The sequence below is a fragment of the Pygocentrus nattereri genome, chromosome 3 (assembly GCF_015220715.1).
Source record: "Pygocentrus nattereri isolate fPygNat1 chromosome 3, fPygNat1.pri, whole genome shotgun sequence".
Taxonomy (NCBI): Eukaryota; Metazoa; Chordata; class Actinopteri; order Characiformes; family Serrasalmidae; genus Pygocentrus; species Pygocentrus nattereri.
The window spans coordinates 32,791,423-32,811,318 of NC_051213.1; the positions used below are offsets into that span (position 1 = coordinate 32,791,423).

The following is a 19,896-nucleotide window of genomic DNA, read 5'->3' on the forward strand; positions in this document are numbered from 1 at the left end:
CTGAGATTGATCACCCAAAACAGATTTAGCTTTTTTAATTCAGAGCTGGAGCTGCACGGCTAACAACACTAGAAATCAATAGTCACCTAAATAGCCCCAAATGCTTTTCGTAAAAATGCATCACCAAAACGTTTAAACATCATCCAGATCTTCTTTAAGGTTGCACATGCTCGGTGATGTGGCATAAGATGCAGTATGGCTTACTTATGAACTTTAAAAACTTAATAAAACATCACAACAGAGACCATTTCAGACTGGTATTCTGTTTGGTTCACGAGCCAGTAATGAAACAGAGGACTGATGTTCTGCCTTAGATATGATTAATATCTGAATGCAGAAAAAGACAAGTGGAAAAACGCCATCTTGATTGGATGATGATCCGTCACCACGATTAGATCATGATGATGTTAATGCCAAGTATATACAGGGCCTGTGAATGACCCCACCACCAGCTTTTATTACCTCTTTACTGTTAGAAAATATTTACTGCCTTTTCTGTTAAATAAAGATGCAACCTCAATAACGTTCATGTTGAACGAATGATCGTTTGACCTTTTGAGGCACTGACTGAAGGGAGTCTTCCAAAAGAGGACAGTATCTGTCCAACTCCAGCCATTTCAAGCCAAAGCTCTGCACTGCGACTATATGACAGATGTCACTATATATTTCCACTCATTCCTGTCAAATCTTCTGGTTGTGGTCACTCAGGTGCTTCCTCTGGGGATGCCCTTGTTGCCTTTGTTCTTACATTCTGTATGGTGTTCAAAACAAATGTTTGTCACATTGTCTCATGTAGTTTTCTGTAGTTACATTAAGCATTTGAGTACTGATATTGTGGTTTAGATGAATGCTGTGGTTTGGAAATCACTAGCTGTGATATATGGACATGTGATGTTTATCCAGATGGCAGTTAAATGTAATGTGATGCTTTTTATAGGATTTTCCTAGAAACCGTCAAATCAACCATGCAGAATCACACTGATTGTGAATATTTTCAGCATCTCAAGGACAACAGTGTTTATCTTTTGTAGAGCGATGTGGTGATTTCCAGGTGGCCCCTCTCTTTCTCTCTCTTTCTCAGACACACACATACCCCATGCTTTGCAGGCAGTGAATGCATGCTGTGAGTTGTGAGGTCCTTGGGCTGTAGCACGAGAGGAAACATTTGATTCTACATTATAAACCGTTTATTCAGCAAGGGCAAAAAGAGACATCTCATGCTTAAGCCCTTTGCAGGCAGTGCGGGAAAATGTCATCATTTTTTCCAGCAGTAAGCGTGTGTGTAAATCTGCTTAACAGTTTTTCTGCTGTGGCAGTGACACTGCGTCCTGTTGCCCGATGCCTTTGGGCCGAGGTGGGAGATGTGGGGGGGAATCTCATATCAGCGTTAAACACATTTATATGGGGGGAAGGAGGGGTGAAAGAGCAATGGGAGGGAGAAAATCAGAGAAAGAAAAGAGCAAGGACATGATTCAGTCAAGTACTCTACCAACACATTAGCCTTCACAAGCTTAGATTATAGTCATGGGACATATTTTCTTGAAAGAGATGCTTATGAAATGTACTTCATACATCTGGGGTATAAAGACAGTGGCTGCTGGTTGCAGTCCTCTTATTGAGAGCGTATATCAGCGTTGGCTGCTCAGAGGAGGAAGAGGAGAATAGCTCTTCACTGTCAACATTTCAAGGTTATAAACGCTGCATAACGTTAATACAACACTGATGCTTCATATCACAGCCTTATACGGCTTTACCCCAAGACCCTCAGAACCAGACTAATTAAATACAAGAAAGCTTTTTATCCATTACCATTTACCATTCAAGGTATGTTATCTACACATCCCTTGTAATTAATGTAATTTAAGCTCTACACATTACTGACACAGGTGTGTAATCTCCATAGAAAAACATTGTCAATAGAAAGGGAAGCTCTTGAACAGCCAGACATTAGCCAAGGTCTTAATGCAGAGCACCAATCATTATCTAGAGAGATATAAAGGGTAATTCCACAAATTTGAATGATAAAGATTTAAATAAAGTCATTCACTGTGGTGTGTAATAGAAATTCTTGAGAAAGTCAAATTTGTTCACAGTGGTGGTAATAGAAACCAGACGTCTGAAGCCTTAAGTGCCTCTTGAAGCTACCTCATCGAAAGTAATTGCATGAAATATCCTACCTAATGCCTGAGACGTTGTTTTACGACAGTTCTGAGAAGATTAGGTCAAAAGGTTTTGACTTAAAATGTGTATATATACATATATATATATATATATATATATATGTATGTATGTGTGTGTGTGTGTGTGCGTGTGCGTGTGTGTGTGTGTGTATTTTATTTATATAGGATGGAAAATCAATGCAGGACAAAACTTTTCTTTTCTGTTTTATCATTTATCAACACTGCTTTTAAAACTGTATAAAAGTCGTACATTGGTTCACTGGTCATTTTGGATGGTTGCAGTCCTATCACCACTATGAAGAAATCCAAGTTGTGGCATTTATCTACAGTAAACCTTTTTTCATCAAAACACTGAACTGTTTACATTTAAAAGATTGACACAGGCAATAAAAAAAAATCTGTAGAATGTGTGAATCACTGAACTGTGGAGCAGTGGAACTGTGCTCTCTAGTGATAGAGCTCCATCCAAATTCCTTTGAGATGAGTTGAGTGGAGTTTGTGATCCAGAACTGATCATCCAACATCAGTACCTGACCTCACTAATGCTCTTGTGGCTCAATGTAATCAAATGCTCACAGCGATGTTCCAACATCTAGTGTAAAGTCTTCCCAAAAGAGCAGAGGCTGTAAAGGGGGACACAATCCCCATTAATGATGATGCTACCTTTACATTATGCTAACCTTCTCATAACAAAGTAATCCTGTCATAGCTCCTTTTTTCCTGTTTTTGTTTGTTTTTTTCTTTTTCTCCTTTTTACGGAATATGGTGATGCATAAGTTGCATAACGGTGATGCAGCCATTGTAACATTAAAATGGTGTTGTTCAGTGTGAGTTTGTCAGGAACAGACTGACATTTGAGTTCAGGGAACAGCTGTAGCCTCTATTTTAGAGGCAGGCAGATGATTACATGGGCAGCGGGGATGGACGGCCGGCTAGAAAAATGACTTGCACTGACAAGAGTTGATGACTAATAGTGGAGAGTGAGTGTGGAATATCAAAGGGCAGTGTGAGCATTGATGTGGCAGTGGTAGGTACGGTGACTCAAATAGGTGCTCTTAATATTACCATTCAATTCCAATTGTGCTTTCCATCCTGCACTGACATTTATAAACTTCTCCTATAACTCTTTTGGATGTACATGGAATATCTCTCTCTCTCTCTCTCTCTCTCTCTCATATTGACTCATTCCAGTGTTTCCCACACATAGACTACGCTCATGCCCTCCCCAAAAGGAAGTAAGTCAGTGGCCACTCAAGTGTATATTGTCCTATTTTAATAATGTCTAATTTCCATTTTGTCTCATTTTAGCAAATTCCTTAAAGGAATTTTATATTTTCTTATAAATAAACAAGGGCACTTCCAAGACCCTTAAACATAGTTTTGTTAATGTGCATCACTATTTCACTGCAGTTACACTGTGTAACAAAGGATGGCAGGAGATTGTAAAAATAAAAAGAGCTATTTTATGTCAATAAGTCTGAGTGGAAATATCTAACAGGTCTTATACAATTTAATTAAATCAGTTTTGGGTTTATCCAAATTGGGTTACTTGTAGTGAGTATAAATAAGTAATGTATATTTTTATGTTGTTAAAATAAGTTTCATGGAAAATATTTGCTTTTTTGAGTGTATCACTCTCCTTTCTCTCATTCCCAGTCCTTCTTTCTCTGTCTCCTCTCGTTTTCTCTATCTCTTTACCTCTCATTCATTCTCTCTCTCTCTCTCTACCTCTTTCTCCCTCATATGTTCACATATATGCATACAGAGTGAATAAGCACATACATGCATGTTCTGGGCTCCTCTCTGTCTGTTCCTGTTTTCACATTCTTCCAGCTCTGGTAGCCCCTTTTTGATTGATATGTTATCTGTTCTCCACTATTTACTATTTATGAGACGAAAACTTGTTGGTAGCTGACAGATTGATCCTGTAGAGTTTTTTCCCCCAGACACGTCATCAAAGACCCCACCAGCACATTCTCTGCCTGGGGCAAGCAGCGAGATGAATGCAGTCTTTCAGAATAGTCTCTGTGTCACACTGTGTGATGAGCCCATGGTAAAATCCTGATGAAAGCCTGTCAGACACTACAAGTTCTGCCCATTGTCTCTACACTGTACAGTTGGTACAGATACGCATAAATCAGGACATGGCATCGATATAACAACACTGTGCCACTCCATCTTTCTCTAGATAGATAGGATTGCTAGTCATTTTTGTGTCAGGACGTGGGAGAGATTGTTTAATCAGTTACCATCTCATTACATTTCCCGATTAGGAGATACGCTCATGATCCTGAGAGGGTGAAAAACGGACTAAATCAATTCAGACCGACTTAAGATTTAAAACGGCTTTTAAAGGCTGAGATTGGATATAGTTTTGCAAGCCAGTTTTTTGGTGAGCGGCAGAGTCTTGTGGGTTTCATTGCTCAGTGTGAGCAGAAAACAACCTTCTTTAACAGGATTCTGACTGACCTGCCCCTAAGCATTGCTCCTGGGTGATGTGTAATACAGCTGTTCTATTAGGACAGTAGTCAGACGATGACAAACCAGATGCTCCATGTTTTGCAAAGGAGCAGCAACAGAACATTCTGCCGCCACCTGTATCCATGCCAATACACTGCAACAGCCAGAGGAACCTTTCATCAAGAGTTTAGATTTTTGCCTTTGGCCACAAAGGATGAATAAACCAGACATTAGCCACGTTTACATGCAGCCTAATAATCCGTTAATAATCAGAGTAATAGCTCAGTAGGGTACACAAACGCGCCAACTAACAACTCATCTCACTCGGACTGGACCTCACATGATGTTCGCTCTCATTGTAACGTTTACGCCATGCATGCGTGGCATGTAAATGAAGATTTTCCATCAGCCTGTTGAACAGAATGTGCATATAAACACCTCAGTCCAAATCTGTAATTGGATTATATTCAATTGGATTGGTAAAAATCTTTCCATGTAAACATAGCCACTGATTTTTCAGTGGAACAAGGTTTAAAAGTTCATAGTTGATGTCTATTTGTACCCATTACATGCAACAAAACTCAAACACACTATTAGAAATGTTAACATGTATTTAACCATCTTCAGGATAGAATAGTGGCTAACACCATCAGCCAGCACACACGCATAAATGCCACTGCTGCTCTAGCAATGCTGTCACCATGGTAACATTTACATGGCTGCATGCTGCCATCAGTCGTGTACCATTGCTGTTTACAGCAGTGCTGCTGGGAGTCCCAGAACAAAAATGTCACCATGTAAATGCAGCATAAGAGCAAATGATTGGCTGAAATGGTGCCATAACAAAAACAGACCCATGTGAAATGAACTGATATGCATTTGTAAATATGCAAAGATCTCTCAGTCAACATGGAGCTGACTCTATTCCAATAGTTTTGGCCAGCTTAGTGTGCAATATTATTCAATCTGTCTATCTACTTCTGTGGGTGGACTGTCTGTGGTGAAGTTGAAGGCTGAATATATACTATGTTAATGCCCTCTATCTTGTCCAAGCTTTCATAATCATCCTTTAGCCATCCAACTCTTATGAGTCAGTGGTCTTGTGGGACCATGTGGTGGAAGATGGCTTTTCCTATCTGTGTGCACTAATGCTAAATGTGATGTATGTCTTAGGTGAAAGAGTTCTGGCTTCAAGCTTGAGCTGTACTGCAATGCAATTAGGCACAGACTCTTAATAGCAAAAGTTGATGGGTGGGCATTGACAAAAACAAAGCCCCCATGCTATCTATGAGACCAAAACAAGGAAGCAAAGGTCACGTCTCAGGAGAAATAATAGTTCTAAGCTACAGGTGGCATTCTCACACCTTTGTCTTCATCAGTCTCATACCAGCATGACTTGTGCCATGCCATTTATTTTTAAAAAAGGCAGTATTAGTTGATTGCTACCATCTGCTATACTGCAGTGACTTAATCTACTATTTATTTGACAGTCTTGGCTCAGTCTTCATCCATGTGATAACAGATGTAAGGCTGACTTATCTGTTTGGGGGGAAAAAATAGAATTCTCGCTTATCACTGATTTATTCAAATTTGTTGATGCGAGCCGGGGATAAAAACAGCCCAGAGGGCAACGCCTACTCGAAATCTTTGCTCTCCAGTTATATTACGTTTAGAAAAACCATATTTATTACACTTGCAGTGAAGTGATCTGTCACAAATGCAGGAAGTCACCGACAGTTATTGGAAATGTGAAGATTGTGATCAAAATACTCAGCTTGCGTAAGTGCAGAATGACGAAGAATCAGAATTTTATTTTAAACTTGCCGTTAGTTATAAACCACTGCCTTTATGGTCTACATGTTTGTTGACAAGAAGCTTAGCTGAATATTCACGTATGCATACAAATGCAGCAAGTAAACAGCACTTAAAGCTGCGAGAGAGGAGAAAATCAAGCTATACTCTTGATTCAGATTTGAAACAATCCATAGGTGTTTCTGTCCATCCATCCAAGACGACTCAACGCTGAGTCTGAAAGGATGTGTAGCTGTTAAGACACTAGACATAAAAAAAAGAACATTTTAAGCTGCTGATGTTCTCAGAGCAACTGACTGACCAACCCAGAGCCCAGACCTCAACATCACTGGATATTTGGGATTACTTGCATCATGGGAAGCAGAAAATGTAACCAGTTTTTAAGACTGAACTTTTATACTGAACGATATATATAATATATAATATAACTACTTTATATTTAGTTATTGAGGCTTCTGTGTAATTTTCTCTAACATTTGCACCCTATAGTACAAGTAATAAAAACTAAGCCGTGATGGACATCTATCTTAGATTGTACAGTTAGACAGCAGCAGACCTGAAAGCCAGGTCAGCACTGGAGAACATTTAGATGTAATGAATTAGAGTTGCTCAGATTAATACTCTTCAGGAATAGACAGTGTCAGTTTTCCTGCTGAGTAGTATAAGTCTATTAATTGGTCAAATTCACAGTTCACACCTTTCAGAAAGGTTCTTTGAATATTGTCCTTGTCACATATCATAGACTATAACTATCATATTCCAGTGTATTCCAGCCTTTTCCACAATTCCGAGCATGACTTTTCTGAACTTTTGACTGATCGGAACTCCACACACAGTTCTTCAGAATGGAAGAGTTATAGACTTATAATGCATGCAAGTCTCATAAAAGTGCCATATGTCACAGGATGTGATGTGTGAAACTCTCAGCCTGATGGGTCTTTAGGGGCGTTATTGTTTTACCACTATATCTAGTGTCTTTGCATACAAATTTAATGATGTGGATGTTTAACATTTATTGCTCCAGATGTGTTTGTCTGTCAGAAAAGGTAGCACAGTGATGTTTATTAGAAGGTATATCAGTGGATCTTAGCTGACTTTCTTTTGCTGACCTCTGAAGGAGCCTAGGCATCTGCCTTGTAAAGTCACATTAAAGGAATAGTCCAGCTTTTTCAGCCTAAGCTCTCTGTGCTGCAGCATCTGCCCATTACCTTCCACTGTAAGTGTGTTTTGAGCAGGGCTAGCTTTACTCCCAGCCAAACCAATATTTTAGCATACTAAGCCCAACATAATGTTAACTGATTAGAAAAAAAATGGTAAAGAGTCAATTCTGTTTCCTTTAGATAGCCTGCATGTATATGCAAAAGTTTGGGGACCCCTGGTCAAATTAAATGTCTTATGGATTTTCACAGTAAAAATAAATGAACACATCCTCCACATCGAACCCACTTTTGCACATGTTAATGCAACATTATTGTTTATTTAAAGAATTTAATGTATTATATTAAAAAAAGTTGCCTGTATACAAGTTATGCTACATTTTATATTTCATGTAATTTTTCCCCAAAATGCTAAACATTGAAAATAGATAGAAATTGTGCACTAAAATTTACAGAAAAAGGCCTCATTTTAGTGAAAATTAACAATACATAGCACTTGAGAGGGTGTTCAGTGTAATATAGTACAGTACAGTATAGTATAGTATAGTATAGTATAGTATAATATAGTATAGTATAGTGTAATATAATCATTTTGCATATGACTGTATGCCTATGGGATTTATTTTTTTTTTCCCAATCAATAAGTGTTTTTCGTATTCTAATACTGAGCTGCAGCATTAACAAGTTAATGAAATAATACTTTAGATGGGGGGAGACATGCCTATCATGTACCCATCCACCCCCAAACCCCCCTCAAAAAAAAAGTTGATACTTATTTAGCCTTAAAGGGTTTGTGATCCAGTAGTAAATTACCTCCTGTTTATAGCTTGTGTGATAATATAATAGTTTACAGCAGAAAATGATCTGCTCTGCTGAAGCACAGTAAAGTGTGCTGTTGGCCATCTGAACTAATGATCACTTCGCTTTCCAGTTAATGAGAAATGGACAGAAAAGAGAGAACAACACGACAAAGATGATGCATTCATATGTCTGGAGTGATCGTTCTAGCTATTTGTGTCTATGTTTGATTCACATGATGACATGGGAGTTAAAATGTAGTAGATTGATCAGGCATATGTGTGGATATTATCCACAGTCTTATGTTCAGACCTTTTACAATATTAAAGTATATACACACACATTTTCTAAGCCACTTCCCACAGGGGGACCTGGAGCCTATCCCAGCGGTCATCGGGCGGAAGGCAGGATACACCCTGGACAGGTTGTCAGTCCATCGCAGGGCAAACAGACAGACAGATACATTCACTCACTCCTAGGGGCAATTTAGCATGTCCAGTTGGCCTGACTGCATGTCTTTGGACTGTGGGAGGAAACCCACGCAGACACAGGGTGAACATGCAAACTCCACACAGAAAGAATCCTGGTTGCCTGGCCGGGGGAATCGAACCCAGACCCTTCTTGCTGTGAGGCAACAGCGCTACCCACCACGCCAATGTGCCGCCTTTAAAGTCTATAAGTAATTTTTGCATGGGCCACATTTTGTGTATGTTTTCCTCCAGTAAACAATAATCACTTACAAAATCAACAACCGTCATTTGACCAGGGTCTCTCAAACCATACATAATCTTAAACAACAGATGTTGACTGTCAGACATACCCATATGTACCTGTATTTCTCCTCTCTGTCTCTGTGAGTCTGAGTTGCACATATTTAGTGTTCAGTATGCAGAGTGTACGATAACGTGGTTATAGTGTAGTCACCGCTCAGGTTGAGTCAGTCGTTTTTCAAGCCACTTTATTGTTCCATCCAAGCGTGTGAACATGCTGTGTTGCTGTTTATCTTGTTGTTCAGACCACCCTTCATTTCCAGGCTTTTATTACAGCTCACACTGGAAGGATGGACAGAAACACCTGTGGATTTCTTCAGATCTGAATCAAGAGGGGAGCTTGATTTTCTCCTGTCTCTCAAAGATGAGAGCTTTAACTGCTGTTTGTCTGATGGGGACAGTTTTGAGGTCTTCCAGGTCTTCACATTTCACTCACGATATACTGACAGTAGTTTATTGTAATGTATATAGATTACAATTGCTTCCAGTTCTAAAATCAGAAATTTTTTGTTCTAAAATCTAAAATTTAAAACACTCAATGCAGGTCATACATCAATTCACACATCTGCTAAATTACGTGTCAATGTGTTATGTTACAAAAGTCCATTGATCTGTTGAAGAAATCATTCTTACAATGATTTGACTATGGTTAAGGGAGTTTGAGGTGCTCCTTCTTATGCTTTTGCTTTAATAAAACACATCATTTCATTAATTTTCCTTTAGCCTGAGTTGGAAAAAAAGAACACAATTTCTTGTAAAAACTCTTCCACAAAGGATCTGTTTTGTCACAATTGCTTTATTTTTCATAATTAATAGACATCTTAAGCACTATGCACTGTAGACAACAGAAGCGGAGAGTTTTATCTTTACTAAGGAATAAAGAACTATTTGTTGTAACAGTGGATGTGTGTAGTTGTTATATAGATGGTGTGTTTAGTGGAGCTGTCCCGGCAATTACTTACACATCATAATAACACAAAAGAGAAAGAGTTTGAGTGAGTTGAGTGGTGAGTTTTAAAGAGAATAACAGCTCATCTAGAAGGAAAAACACATTTTTATTTCTCTAATTGAAGCGGTAATAATCAAAATATAGCATAGATATTTCTTGTATTCTTGTAAGGTGACCATCATCCTCTTTTGTCAGTTGTATGTCCTGTTATTCAGAGAGATACGCTGGCAGTGGAGGTGTCAATCATTCCTTGTTTGGGAGCTTGTTTTTGTCGTTAGCTTTTTTTTGACGTTGTGTGTCTCAGTGACCTAAACATTTTTAATTGTGTGGATGTGGAACTACTGCTGGTTCTACACACTGTGTGTGTCTGCTGTGATGCTTGTGGTTGTCAGATGAAGCAGATGTCTGGCTCACACTGACATTTTGCGTCTAATAAAACAAAGAGAGACCCTCTGTGCATCAGACCTGCCTTCTCTTTCCCCTCTTTCTCTCTCTCTCTCTCTCTCTCTCTCTCCCTCTCCCATTCTCTCTCTCTTTCTCTCTCTGTGCACCCACAGACACAATGCCAGCAGAGGGTGAGTGACAGAAAGCACAAAGTACAGAGTTAGCTGTAAATAGAGCTCCCATCTGATATGATTGTTACAGCGGCTTGATGTTATTTTACCAGGATTGGAGACATAAAGGACGTTGTCATCCACTAAGTCTTACACCTTTGGTCCTTTTGTTGTCTTTGTGTTTGTCCTGAACTGAGCAAGTAAATTCGCTGTTAGGGTGACATGTCTGCTTTATCCTCTTCTATCACAAAGCTACTGGGCCTGGAGCTCCTTCACTGTGGAGGCCAGCTACCTCTCAGCAAAGTCCCTGCATTAGGAAAAGTGTCTTTTTCTTCCTTTTTTCTTCTTCCTTTTTTTGACGCAGGTCCCATGCATTGGCCTCAGGACATTACTGGGGGGCTGCTAAGCGAAATGAACTGACGATAACTCTATGAATGATGCAGGGCAGAACACATCAGCCCCCAGGGCAGGCCCGGCTTTCCCCAGGCATCAGGGCACAGAGCGCCTGAGCACTCTAACAATCAATATGTCTGTACGCCTCTCTCTCTCAGTCTCTCCCTCAACCTCATGAATATCCTCCCTGCTAACTGAATGAAACAATTCTTTACCTTCGGTCTTTGCGACAAACTGAACTCAAATTGTGCTGGCAGGTAAAATAAATATGTTGTCGAGCCATTCCTGTGAGTTTGGACCCCGACTGCCCGAAGACAAATGCAGAAAGTCTTTAGCAGTCTGGGGTTTGCCAGGGGCCATTTTGGCTCCAGCCAGATGGTATTTGCCAACAGCTAGGAGGACTGCCAGTTTTCCAGACAATCACAGCCACCTGTGATGAATGGCTCAGTGGCCATGGCTCCACCAGCCCAGCTGCAGTCACACGGCCTGTGCATGGAGGCAAGAGGAAGCTGGGAGGGGAAGATAGACACAGGGTTTACTCACCTCCATGTTGCTTTGGGCCTGGGCTCCAAAAAATAGATGTTTAGCTTGAAAATGTGAGATATTCATGGTTTGCTTGTTCTTATTCTCATTGGCTAGAAGTAGTAGCATCATATGTGTAAAATATCATATCAACTAGAAGATAAAAGTTTGTGAACAACCTTGAAGTTGACTTGACAAAGCTGTTCCCAGATGTTTTCTAAAGTGTTTCTGTGTTATCTCATGTGGTTGCTAGGCATTGGAATCCCATGTGCTGGCTAAGGTTTTGCTAGTCTATTGCTATTGTATCCCAGATGGTTGCTAAGGTGTTGCTAGGCCATAGGTATCCCTGTCTCAGGTAGTTGCTAAGGTGTTGCCAGGCTGTTAATATGGTATCTCAGGTGGTTGCTACAGTGCTTGGTCATTGCTATGTTATCCCAAGTGGTTGTGAAGGTGTAGCTAGGCTGTTACTGTGGTTTCCAGGGGGTGATTTAAGATGTTGCTAGGCCATTGCTATGGTATCCCAGGTGGTACTAGGCCATGGTAGATCATGATAATAGCAACCAGAGGTTTGCAATGTCTAAAAGGCAATATAGCCATTTTATTTATAACTCAAAATAGCAGTGAACCGACATGTTCTTCTGAGTTTTGATATGTAATGATACTGATGATAAAATGGTAAAAAGTGCTAAATCTGAAAACCTTTTTTTCAGGTATTGTTTTGTCCGTGTATGTACCTTTCAACTTGTCATATTTTAAAAATATGTTTTATGTTTTTTTTTATTGCATTTATTGCATTAAACTTCACAGATGTCTGTGTATCACCATCACTGTGAATAGTTCTGGCTCTGAATGTCTTTGCTTAATTCTTAACATTGGAATTATGCAGAAATTTTGAAAAACTCTTGCACACTACCAAACATATGATGTGATGTTGGCATGGATTAGTATTTTTCTCAAAATAATTTTTGTTTCATACTTTGATCTATAACACCCACAAAAACTCATCTGAATATCATTTGATATAGAGCTTATTTTAGCCCTCTGTGATATGAGTACTAAGGAGTACTGATTGCGATGTTTATTAGCACATCATATATTATGCAGCCCTAACATGTAGCAGTGCCTAGAGCTCTTTCTGTGTTTTGCGGTTTAACCTATAGTCTTGTGTTGTTTTTTTTGCAGAGAGACATGCTGGATGTGAACCAGATTATGAAGGACTTAGCCAGCATGGTGCACGAGCAAGGAGACACAATAGGTGAGATGTTTGCTTCTTGCATGTATGTGTGTGCGTTCGTGTTCGTGTGTCCGTGTGTGAACAGAGGGGTGGCCTTGACTCGAACCAGTTTGTCTTTTATTGATAACCACTCCTCCGTCCAGCCTCCACTGCCTGACCCCCTGCTGCACTGGACTAGAGGGGAAAAGAAAACACTGACACTCGATAATGCCTCAATTGACTCAACACCTGATATATAGAGAGTGCTAAAGTGTTATCTTTGATGAGAGCTTCACAGAAAGGGAACAGTGGGAGTCCTCTGAATAAGGAGTGACTGCACTTATTTATAAAGGACATCAAAGATTGAATGAAAGGATGTGTTTGTGAGTGAGAGAAAGTGGCCAAGAAGGATTGAGGATTCTTTGTAGAATCTTCCTTTGGGCAAGTCTTGAGTAGGATAATTGAGGTGTGCATAAAGTGAAGCTGATAACACTGTAGAAAGAGGGGAAAGCATTCATAACACATGAAGATTTTCTGAACTCTTAGTTGGTCGTGAATGATTATTATACCTTTTTAAAGGACACATATCATGGAAAACTGAATTTTTGAGTTTGTAAATATGTAATATGTAAATATTGTTAATGTTTCCATACAGGCATATGCAAAAGTTTGAACTGTAAGTGAAATTACGTTAACACGTCCTTTACAGGGAACTTAAACATGAATTTTTTCTCCACATTTTGATGCACATTTTTATATTGGGAAAAGGTAAAATGATGATGATGATGATGATGATGATAATAATAATAATAAGTATGTTTTTTTTATAAAAAATAAAGGATGTGACGTCCATTTATGCCTATGAGTGAAATTAAGCTGTAAACATAGCCCGTTTTGAACTGATGTTTTTTATGAAGTTGCAAAACCCAATGTATCTAAATGTGACCGCCTATTCAGCCAACAGCACTTTAGCCCCACCCATTCACCTTAAAGTTAACCTTCAGTCTGGACGGCTTTTTGAATGAGACACAAAACACCCAATCAGAGCAGAACTCCTTTACATCAGCCCTAAAGGCACAGTGACCTAAACAGCTTCTTTAATTGGAAAATGTTGATGTAAAATTATGTGCTTGCTGTATTGAAGCACATAGCATATGTGTGCCACAGAGCATGTCAGCTGAGGAAAACGGCTGGGAAAAAACCCCAAAGCAATGAAGACCTGAATTTCTGCATGTTTTAAGGACAGATAAGATGAAGATAAACCTCTACCAGTATCATCAAAATGTGCATGGAAGTGCTTAGTTGCCTGAGATACCAAATTTACCTCCAAAGCCAGAGAACCTTCACTAAGAGCATATAGTTTACTTCTTTCTTGGCAGCATATTTAAGCCAGCGGTGGAAAAAGATATTCCAATATAAAAAAACAGCAACATTTTTTGAGGTGGTACTGTGTGCAAAGGCAATTAAACTGAACTCATAATCACACTGTTGTTTGTCCTGAGACCTCCTTCCTTCTACATGCCCCCTAGTGGGGATTCAACCACTGTGTGAACTGTGTGTTGTGACTCCGTGTTGAGCTTCTAGTGAGCAATGAGGGGTGAAAAGGGAAAAGTCTACAGCCCAACTGCAGCTTTTTTTGATATTAGAAAAGTCATGTAGTCATGCACATTTATTTTGAGTTGATCACTCAGCTATGAAGCTAAATCATAAACATTTCCATCAAAATATCCCATCAGTATCATTAGAGGAAAAAAATAGGGAATACTGAAAACTGAAGGTTATAAACGATGAAATAAATTCATATAAAAAATCAAATCGTGTGTATTATATTATAAAGGATAATGATTAATTTCAATGATTACTATCTTACTATCCATTTTGCTGTACTGGTTTGGTTACTTGCTCCACAGAACATAAACTGGAGATGTTTACTGTTGTCAGTTGAAAAGAGGTCAATATGTTCAGTAGTTATTCCATGTACCTACTGCATTTAAATGGATTTTGAGATCAAGGTATGGGGGACATGTGGGAGGTTTGTGGAAAGGTTTATTTCTTTATATAGAACAAAGTATATTGGCCTTATTAAAACTTGTTAGTTTATGATACCCATTATGTTTGAAACAGCTGGAGTTAAAGGATATGACATTAAGAAGGGCTGTATGTGAAATTTTTGAGCATGTAGTGGGCTATAGTGATTAAATGCTTCTATTAATACATACACTGATCAGGCATATCATTATGACCACCTCCTTGTTTCTACATTCATTGTCCATTTTATTCGCTCCACTTACTATATAGGTGCACTTTGTAGTTCTACAATTACAGCCCTGTGTCTGATTCACTTGTACCATCACAACTCACACTAATACACCACCACCACGTCAGTGTTAATGCAGTGCTGAGAATGATCCACCTCCCAAATAGTACCTGCTCTGTGAGGGTCCATGGGGTCCTGACCACTGAAGAACAGGGTGAAAGGGGGCTAACAAAGTATCAGAGAAACAGATGGACTACAGTCTGTAACTGTAGAACTACAAAGTGCACCTATACAGTAAGTGGAGCTGATAAAATGGACGTAGAAACAAGCAGGTGGTCATAATGTTATGCCTGAACAGTGTATATTAGTGCATATTGAAACTGAGCTGTGATGTGATGAGGTTTGAATTTTAATTTTTTCAACACTTGGGAATGTATAGATAACTCATTTTCTCCTGAATAATTCTGCACTACTAGCACTTAACTAACCTTTCTTCTTCCTCTGTTTATTCTTCTTCTTCTTTGAGTGTTAATTAAAAATAAGTGACGTTTTCATTGGTCAACTCTTAAGAAACTGGCTAGAGATAGAATGTAGGCTACAAATAGTAGAGGCAGTAGGAACAGCAGAGGGCACTTCAGCTCTCAATTCCGAAGGTGTCTTTAAGAGGCCTTATTTTTTCAGCAAACTACAAAATCCCAAATGGTCACTGGCTTTAAATACGACATTTCAGAAACTAAAAAATAAACAGCTTTGGGACATTTCATACCTCGCAAGGCCCTTGGTTTACAAACATCTGGATTTTTTCCTCTACTGTACTCTACTGAATTACTGGATAGACTACAAATACCATGAACACTAGAACATAACCTGCATCACAGATTGCACAACTATGCTGAGCAGATGACTTGGGCAGTTGTGAATGTATTTTTACTGCACATGCCACATAGTTACAATCGCCAATGTATGAATCGCCGACTTATTACTTGTTACAGTCGCCGGCTATGAATAATTGACCTGAACTTCCATGACCTCTTTGGAATATTTGAATGAAAATATACACTTGTGCACACATGAAGGTTTGTCACTAGCATGTAAGTATTCACACAGGGTTCGTTTCTCTTAGCATGCTTGCACAGCCCGGCGTTAAGGGATATTAAATAAAGACATTAATCTAAAGGGGATGGAAATTGGGATTGGCAGTTTTTCAAGGCTGATACGTTTTGTCTGTGTTAACTAGGGAATGGCAAACCCTTGTGTCCAGGTACCAGTATGACTGTATGAATCATCAGCGAGATTTCTGTCAAAAACAACACCAAATTGTTTGGTTGGAGCAAGTGTGTCCAGCCCTTTAGAGACACAAAGCAATGCTGTTCCTGTTGGAAAATGAATCCATTTGTATTCTAATTGGTGCCCACCCGTCATAGTGTCCTTTCGTCTCACAGTTTTAATTAATCCTCTGTGTCCCATATTTCCCTTTGAGTAGATGAATAGAGAGAGTATTCCTATAGGAGAATTTAAGGATATGCTCCTATATGCAAATGCCCTTTACATACCTTTCAGGCCCATTTACCACATGCTCATACAGCAGAGACTTTACGCAGGCACAGAAATAGGGGAGGCAGAGGGAAGCAAAGGCTGAGATGTCCGAGTGAAATGGGATAATATAGCTACTTTGTAGCCAGACTTCTTCCCCAGCTCAGGCACTTAAGTTTTATAGAGCGAAATGCCATCAGACGAGTGATGAATATCACAAGAAGTGATTAATATAACTGGCCTTAACTTGCATAGGAATACAAGGCAATGGTACAATAAACTGGACTATTAAGTGCCTCTGGCCTTTTCAAACAAGGTCGCTAATGTGCAGTTGGAGGGCATTTTGCTTTGTGCTCTTCCACATGTGTAGACTCTGCATAGTACTATTAAATCTCTATTCTTGGTGTCTCTCCATCTGCTTCTCCCCCCCCCCCCCCCACTTTCCCCCATTCTCTCTCTTCTCTCAGTAAGACAGCTTGTCATAGACCCTGTGCTGTCAGTGGAACATATATAGAGTTTAGTCAAGACAGTAGAGATCCATTGCCCACGCTTCCTCTGTTTTTTTTGTCTCCTTCAACGCATGCTGGGCAATGTCTGGCAGATGTGAATGAGAAGAGAAATTTACAGAAGGGATAATTTAACAAAGACAAAACTGCGTCCGCTGGTCTTCCCTTTCACTCCCACTCACTTTTTCCTCTCCATAAACACCAGGCGTTTTCCCCCTTTGAATTTCTCCTCAAAAGCCAGACATGGAGATTAAAGTGAAAGATGTTGTTGTTCTTGCTTTAGTCTGCTTACATTGATCAGTTTTGATGATTGACATGCTGGTATTAACATTCCTCAGGTTCTTAATGAAGAAGGGGTCATTGAGTGGGTCCAAGATGTGTGTGTGTGTGTGTGTGTGTGTGTCAGGAAAAACATGGAAACTAAAGGCATCAGAATCCTGGTGCATAATTAGCCCAAACTGTATTTATTTCCTCATATGGGGAGAGCAAGATAAGACGTTTAATGATTCTTTAACTCTTTAGAATTTCTTAACCGTGGTTCAGAGTTATATAAGACTTAATTTGAGTAGTGTAAAAAAAACATATCTTGCATTTTGTAGTGTCCGCTTACAATGTTTGTGTGGGTTTTGACTAATATGTGTAAACATGATCCACTTCATTTTTGTGTGGGTTTACACTGTTGTTATAGAAGTAATACAAACATTATCCACAACCTGCAGCAATGAGGCACAGTTTCTTCATTTAAGATATTGAATTATTTTCTACTATTTTACAGTGGAAAACAAAATCTAAAAGAAACTGCAGCACAGTTTTCACTGTATTTCAGCTAGACATGTTTATTCTAAATGCTAGCACACAAAGTGTGCGCAAGCAGCTCTTCAGCTATGAGTTTGCTTTCTGCTTCTCACTGTGTAATGTGATATTACTCTTTTAAATCTCTCATTGCCGATTGTCAAGACAAAAGGGAAATGGACCCAGCACCAAGCCTTGTGGGACACCAGTAGAGAGTCTGCATGGAGTAAACTTCGATCTCTCCATGTTGCTTGACAAGCACCCCTCCAGGTATTAATCAACCACTTACATACTGAGGCAATGATTTGAGTGTTTGGTGAGGACAGACAGGGGGACCTTGTGTCAAAGCCTGCTGAGAGGTCAAAAAGAATCAAGACCGATGACAGTTTGGCCGATCTTGGTGCCTGAAGCTTCTCTGTCACTGCTACGAGGGCAGTTTCTGTTGAGTGTGACTGGCTGGTTGAGATTATAGAGCTGAGAAAGAGTCCAAAGTGAGAAAGGGAGACAACTGATTACAGACAACACAATAGCTGCTGATGTCAGAGTGAGCTCAGAAATCTTAATCAGTAACCAAAACCTATATAGAAATATTGAGTTATCATAGTAAATTTAATTATCATAGTGTAAAACATATGCATTCATTGGGACATGCGTTGTGCAAAATTGAAAACTTGCAGATGTTTAAAATTTTAGAGAACATCAGTTTTTCAAATTCCTTTTACCTCAGTTTGCATTTTTCTACTGTTTCTACTGATGGATGGTATCGAGCCCAGCTGATCAGTAACAGAAGTGAGATCTTGAGTAAGAGTTTCTGGATGGGCATAATTATCTGAAATTGTGAAATATTGAAGAAGGTTGTGTATATCCTGGATGGGTAAATCTTGATTTACGAGCAGAGCTAAGATAAAATTTTAATGAACCTTGAATGGTGCATATTATGGCATGCCATTTAGGAAGTTATTTATAATGATTGAAAACCCTGAATATATGGAATGAACCCTGAGAATATGGAATGAAATCTGATGTCATCAAGGCGCTAGCGGTCGCACAGTGCGTTGCTATAACTGAGTCAGCACAAAATCTAAAGGCAGTAATCTTGAGTAGTGAGGGGAAGATTAACACCCTGGTGAATGGATGAAAGAGCCAAAATAATACTGGTTACCCAATGATAATATATTATCATTATTATATATAAAATAATACTGGTTTGACCAATGAACTTCATTCGTTGTTTCGCTGTGGAAAAACCTCACAGGACAGGCAGTTATCATTAATCAGTCAAACGTTAATGCAGTCAGAGACATGCCTTCCACCGGAGCACCCCACAACAACCCTACCTAAAATATATCCCTGTTCACTTGAAAGGCCCCAAGGCTATCGTGTGGGATAGGACTAGCTAGCATATAACCTATATCACAATCGTAGTTTGGTGCTATGTTAGGTGCCTGCCAGGACTAGATCGCTTGTAACAGGGAATTCTCTCGACATCAACTCCTGGGATCCGGTCTCTTGTAACAGCGATCTCTACAACTGCTCTTTACTCATTACTGCAATCTAGGCTGCTTGTGGGCTGCTCTTGTGAGGTGAGAGGCATGTTTCTTTATAACATTGTTTTGGTTCATATATCCATTCGCCATGTTGTCAGTTATCTCCTCATTATTCAGCATTACTGCTACTAGATTTCATGTAGACTCATATATACAGTATGTCACAAAAGTGAGTACCCATCCTCACATTTCTGCAAATATTTTATTATATCTTTTCATGGGACAACACTATAGAAACTTGGATATAGATTAAAGTAGTCAGTGTACAGCTTGTATAGCAGTAAAGATTTACTGTCCTCTAAAAATACAACACACAGCCATTAATGTCTAAATAGCTGGCAACACAAGTGAGCACACCTCTCAGTGAACGTGTCCAAATTGTGCTCAAAGTGTAAATATTTTGTGTGACCACCATTATTATCTAGCACTGCCTGAACCCTCTTGGGCATGGAA

The 19,896-nt window shown here is 39.3% G+C and overlaps 1 protein-coding gene across 4 annotated transcripts in view; it reads left to right on the forward strand.

Annotated features, from left to right (window-relative positions):
• The window catches only part of tsnare1 (T-SNARE Domain Containing 1), a 201,243-nt gene that overhangs the window by 118,965 nt on the left and 62,382 nt on the right, over nt 1-19,896 (forward strand). For all 4 annotated transcript variants that reach the window (XR_005130068.1, XM_017706803.2, XM_017706806.2 and 1 more), the window contains exon 9: nt 12,778-12,850. Coding sequence is in view for 3 of the 4 variants with exons in the window: in XM_017706803.2 (XP_017562292.1) it covers nt 12,778-12,850 (73 nt within the window). In the remaining variant the exon portion in view is untranslated. The remainder of the gene's footprint in view (nt 1-12,777; nt 12,851-19,896) is intronic.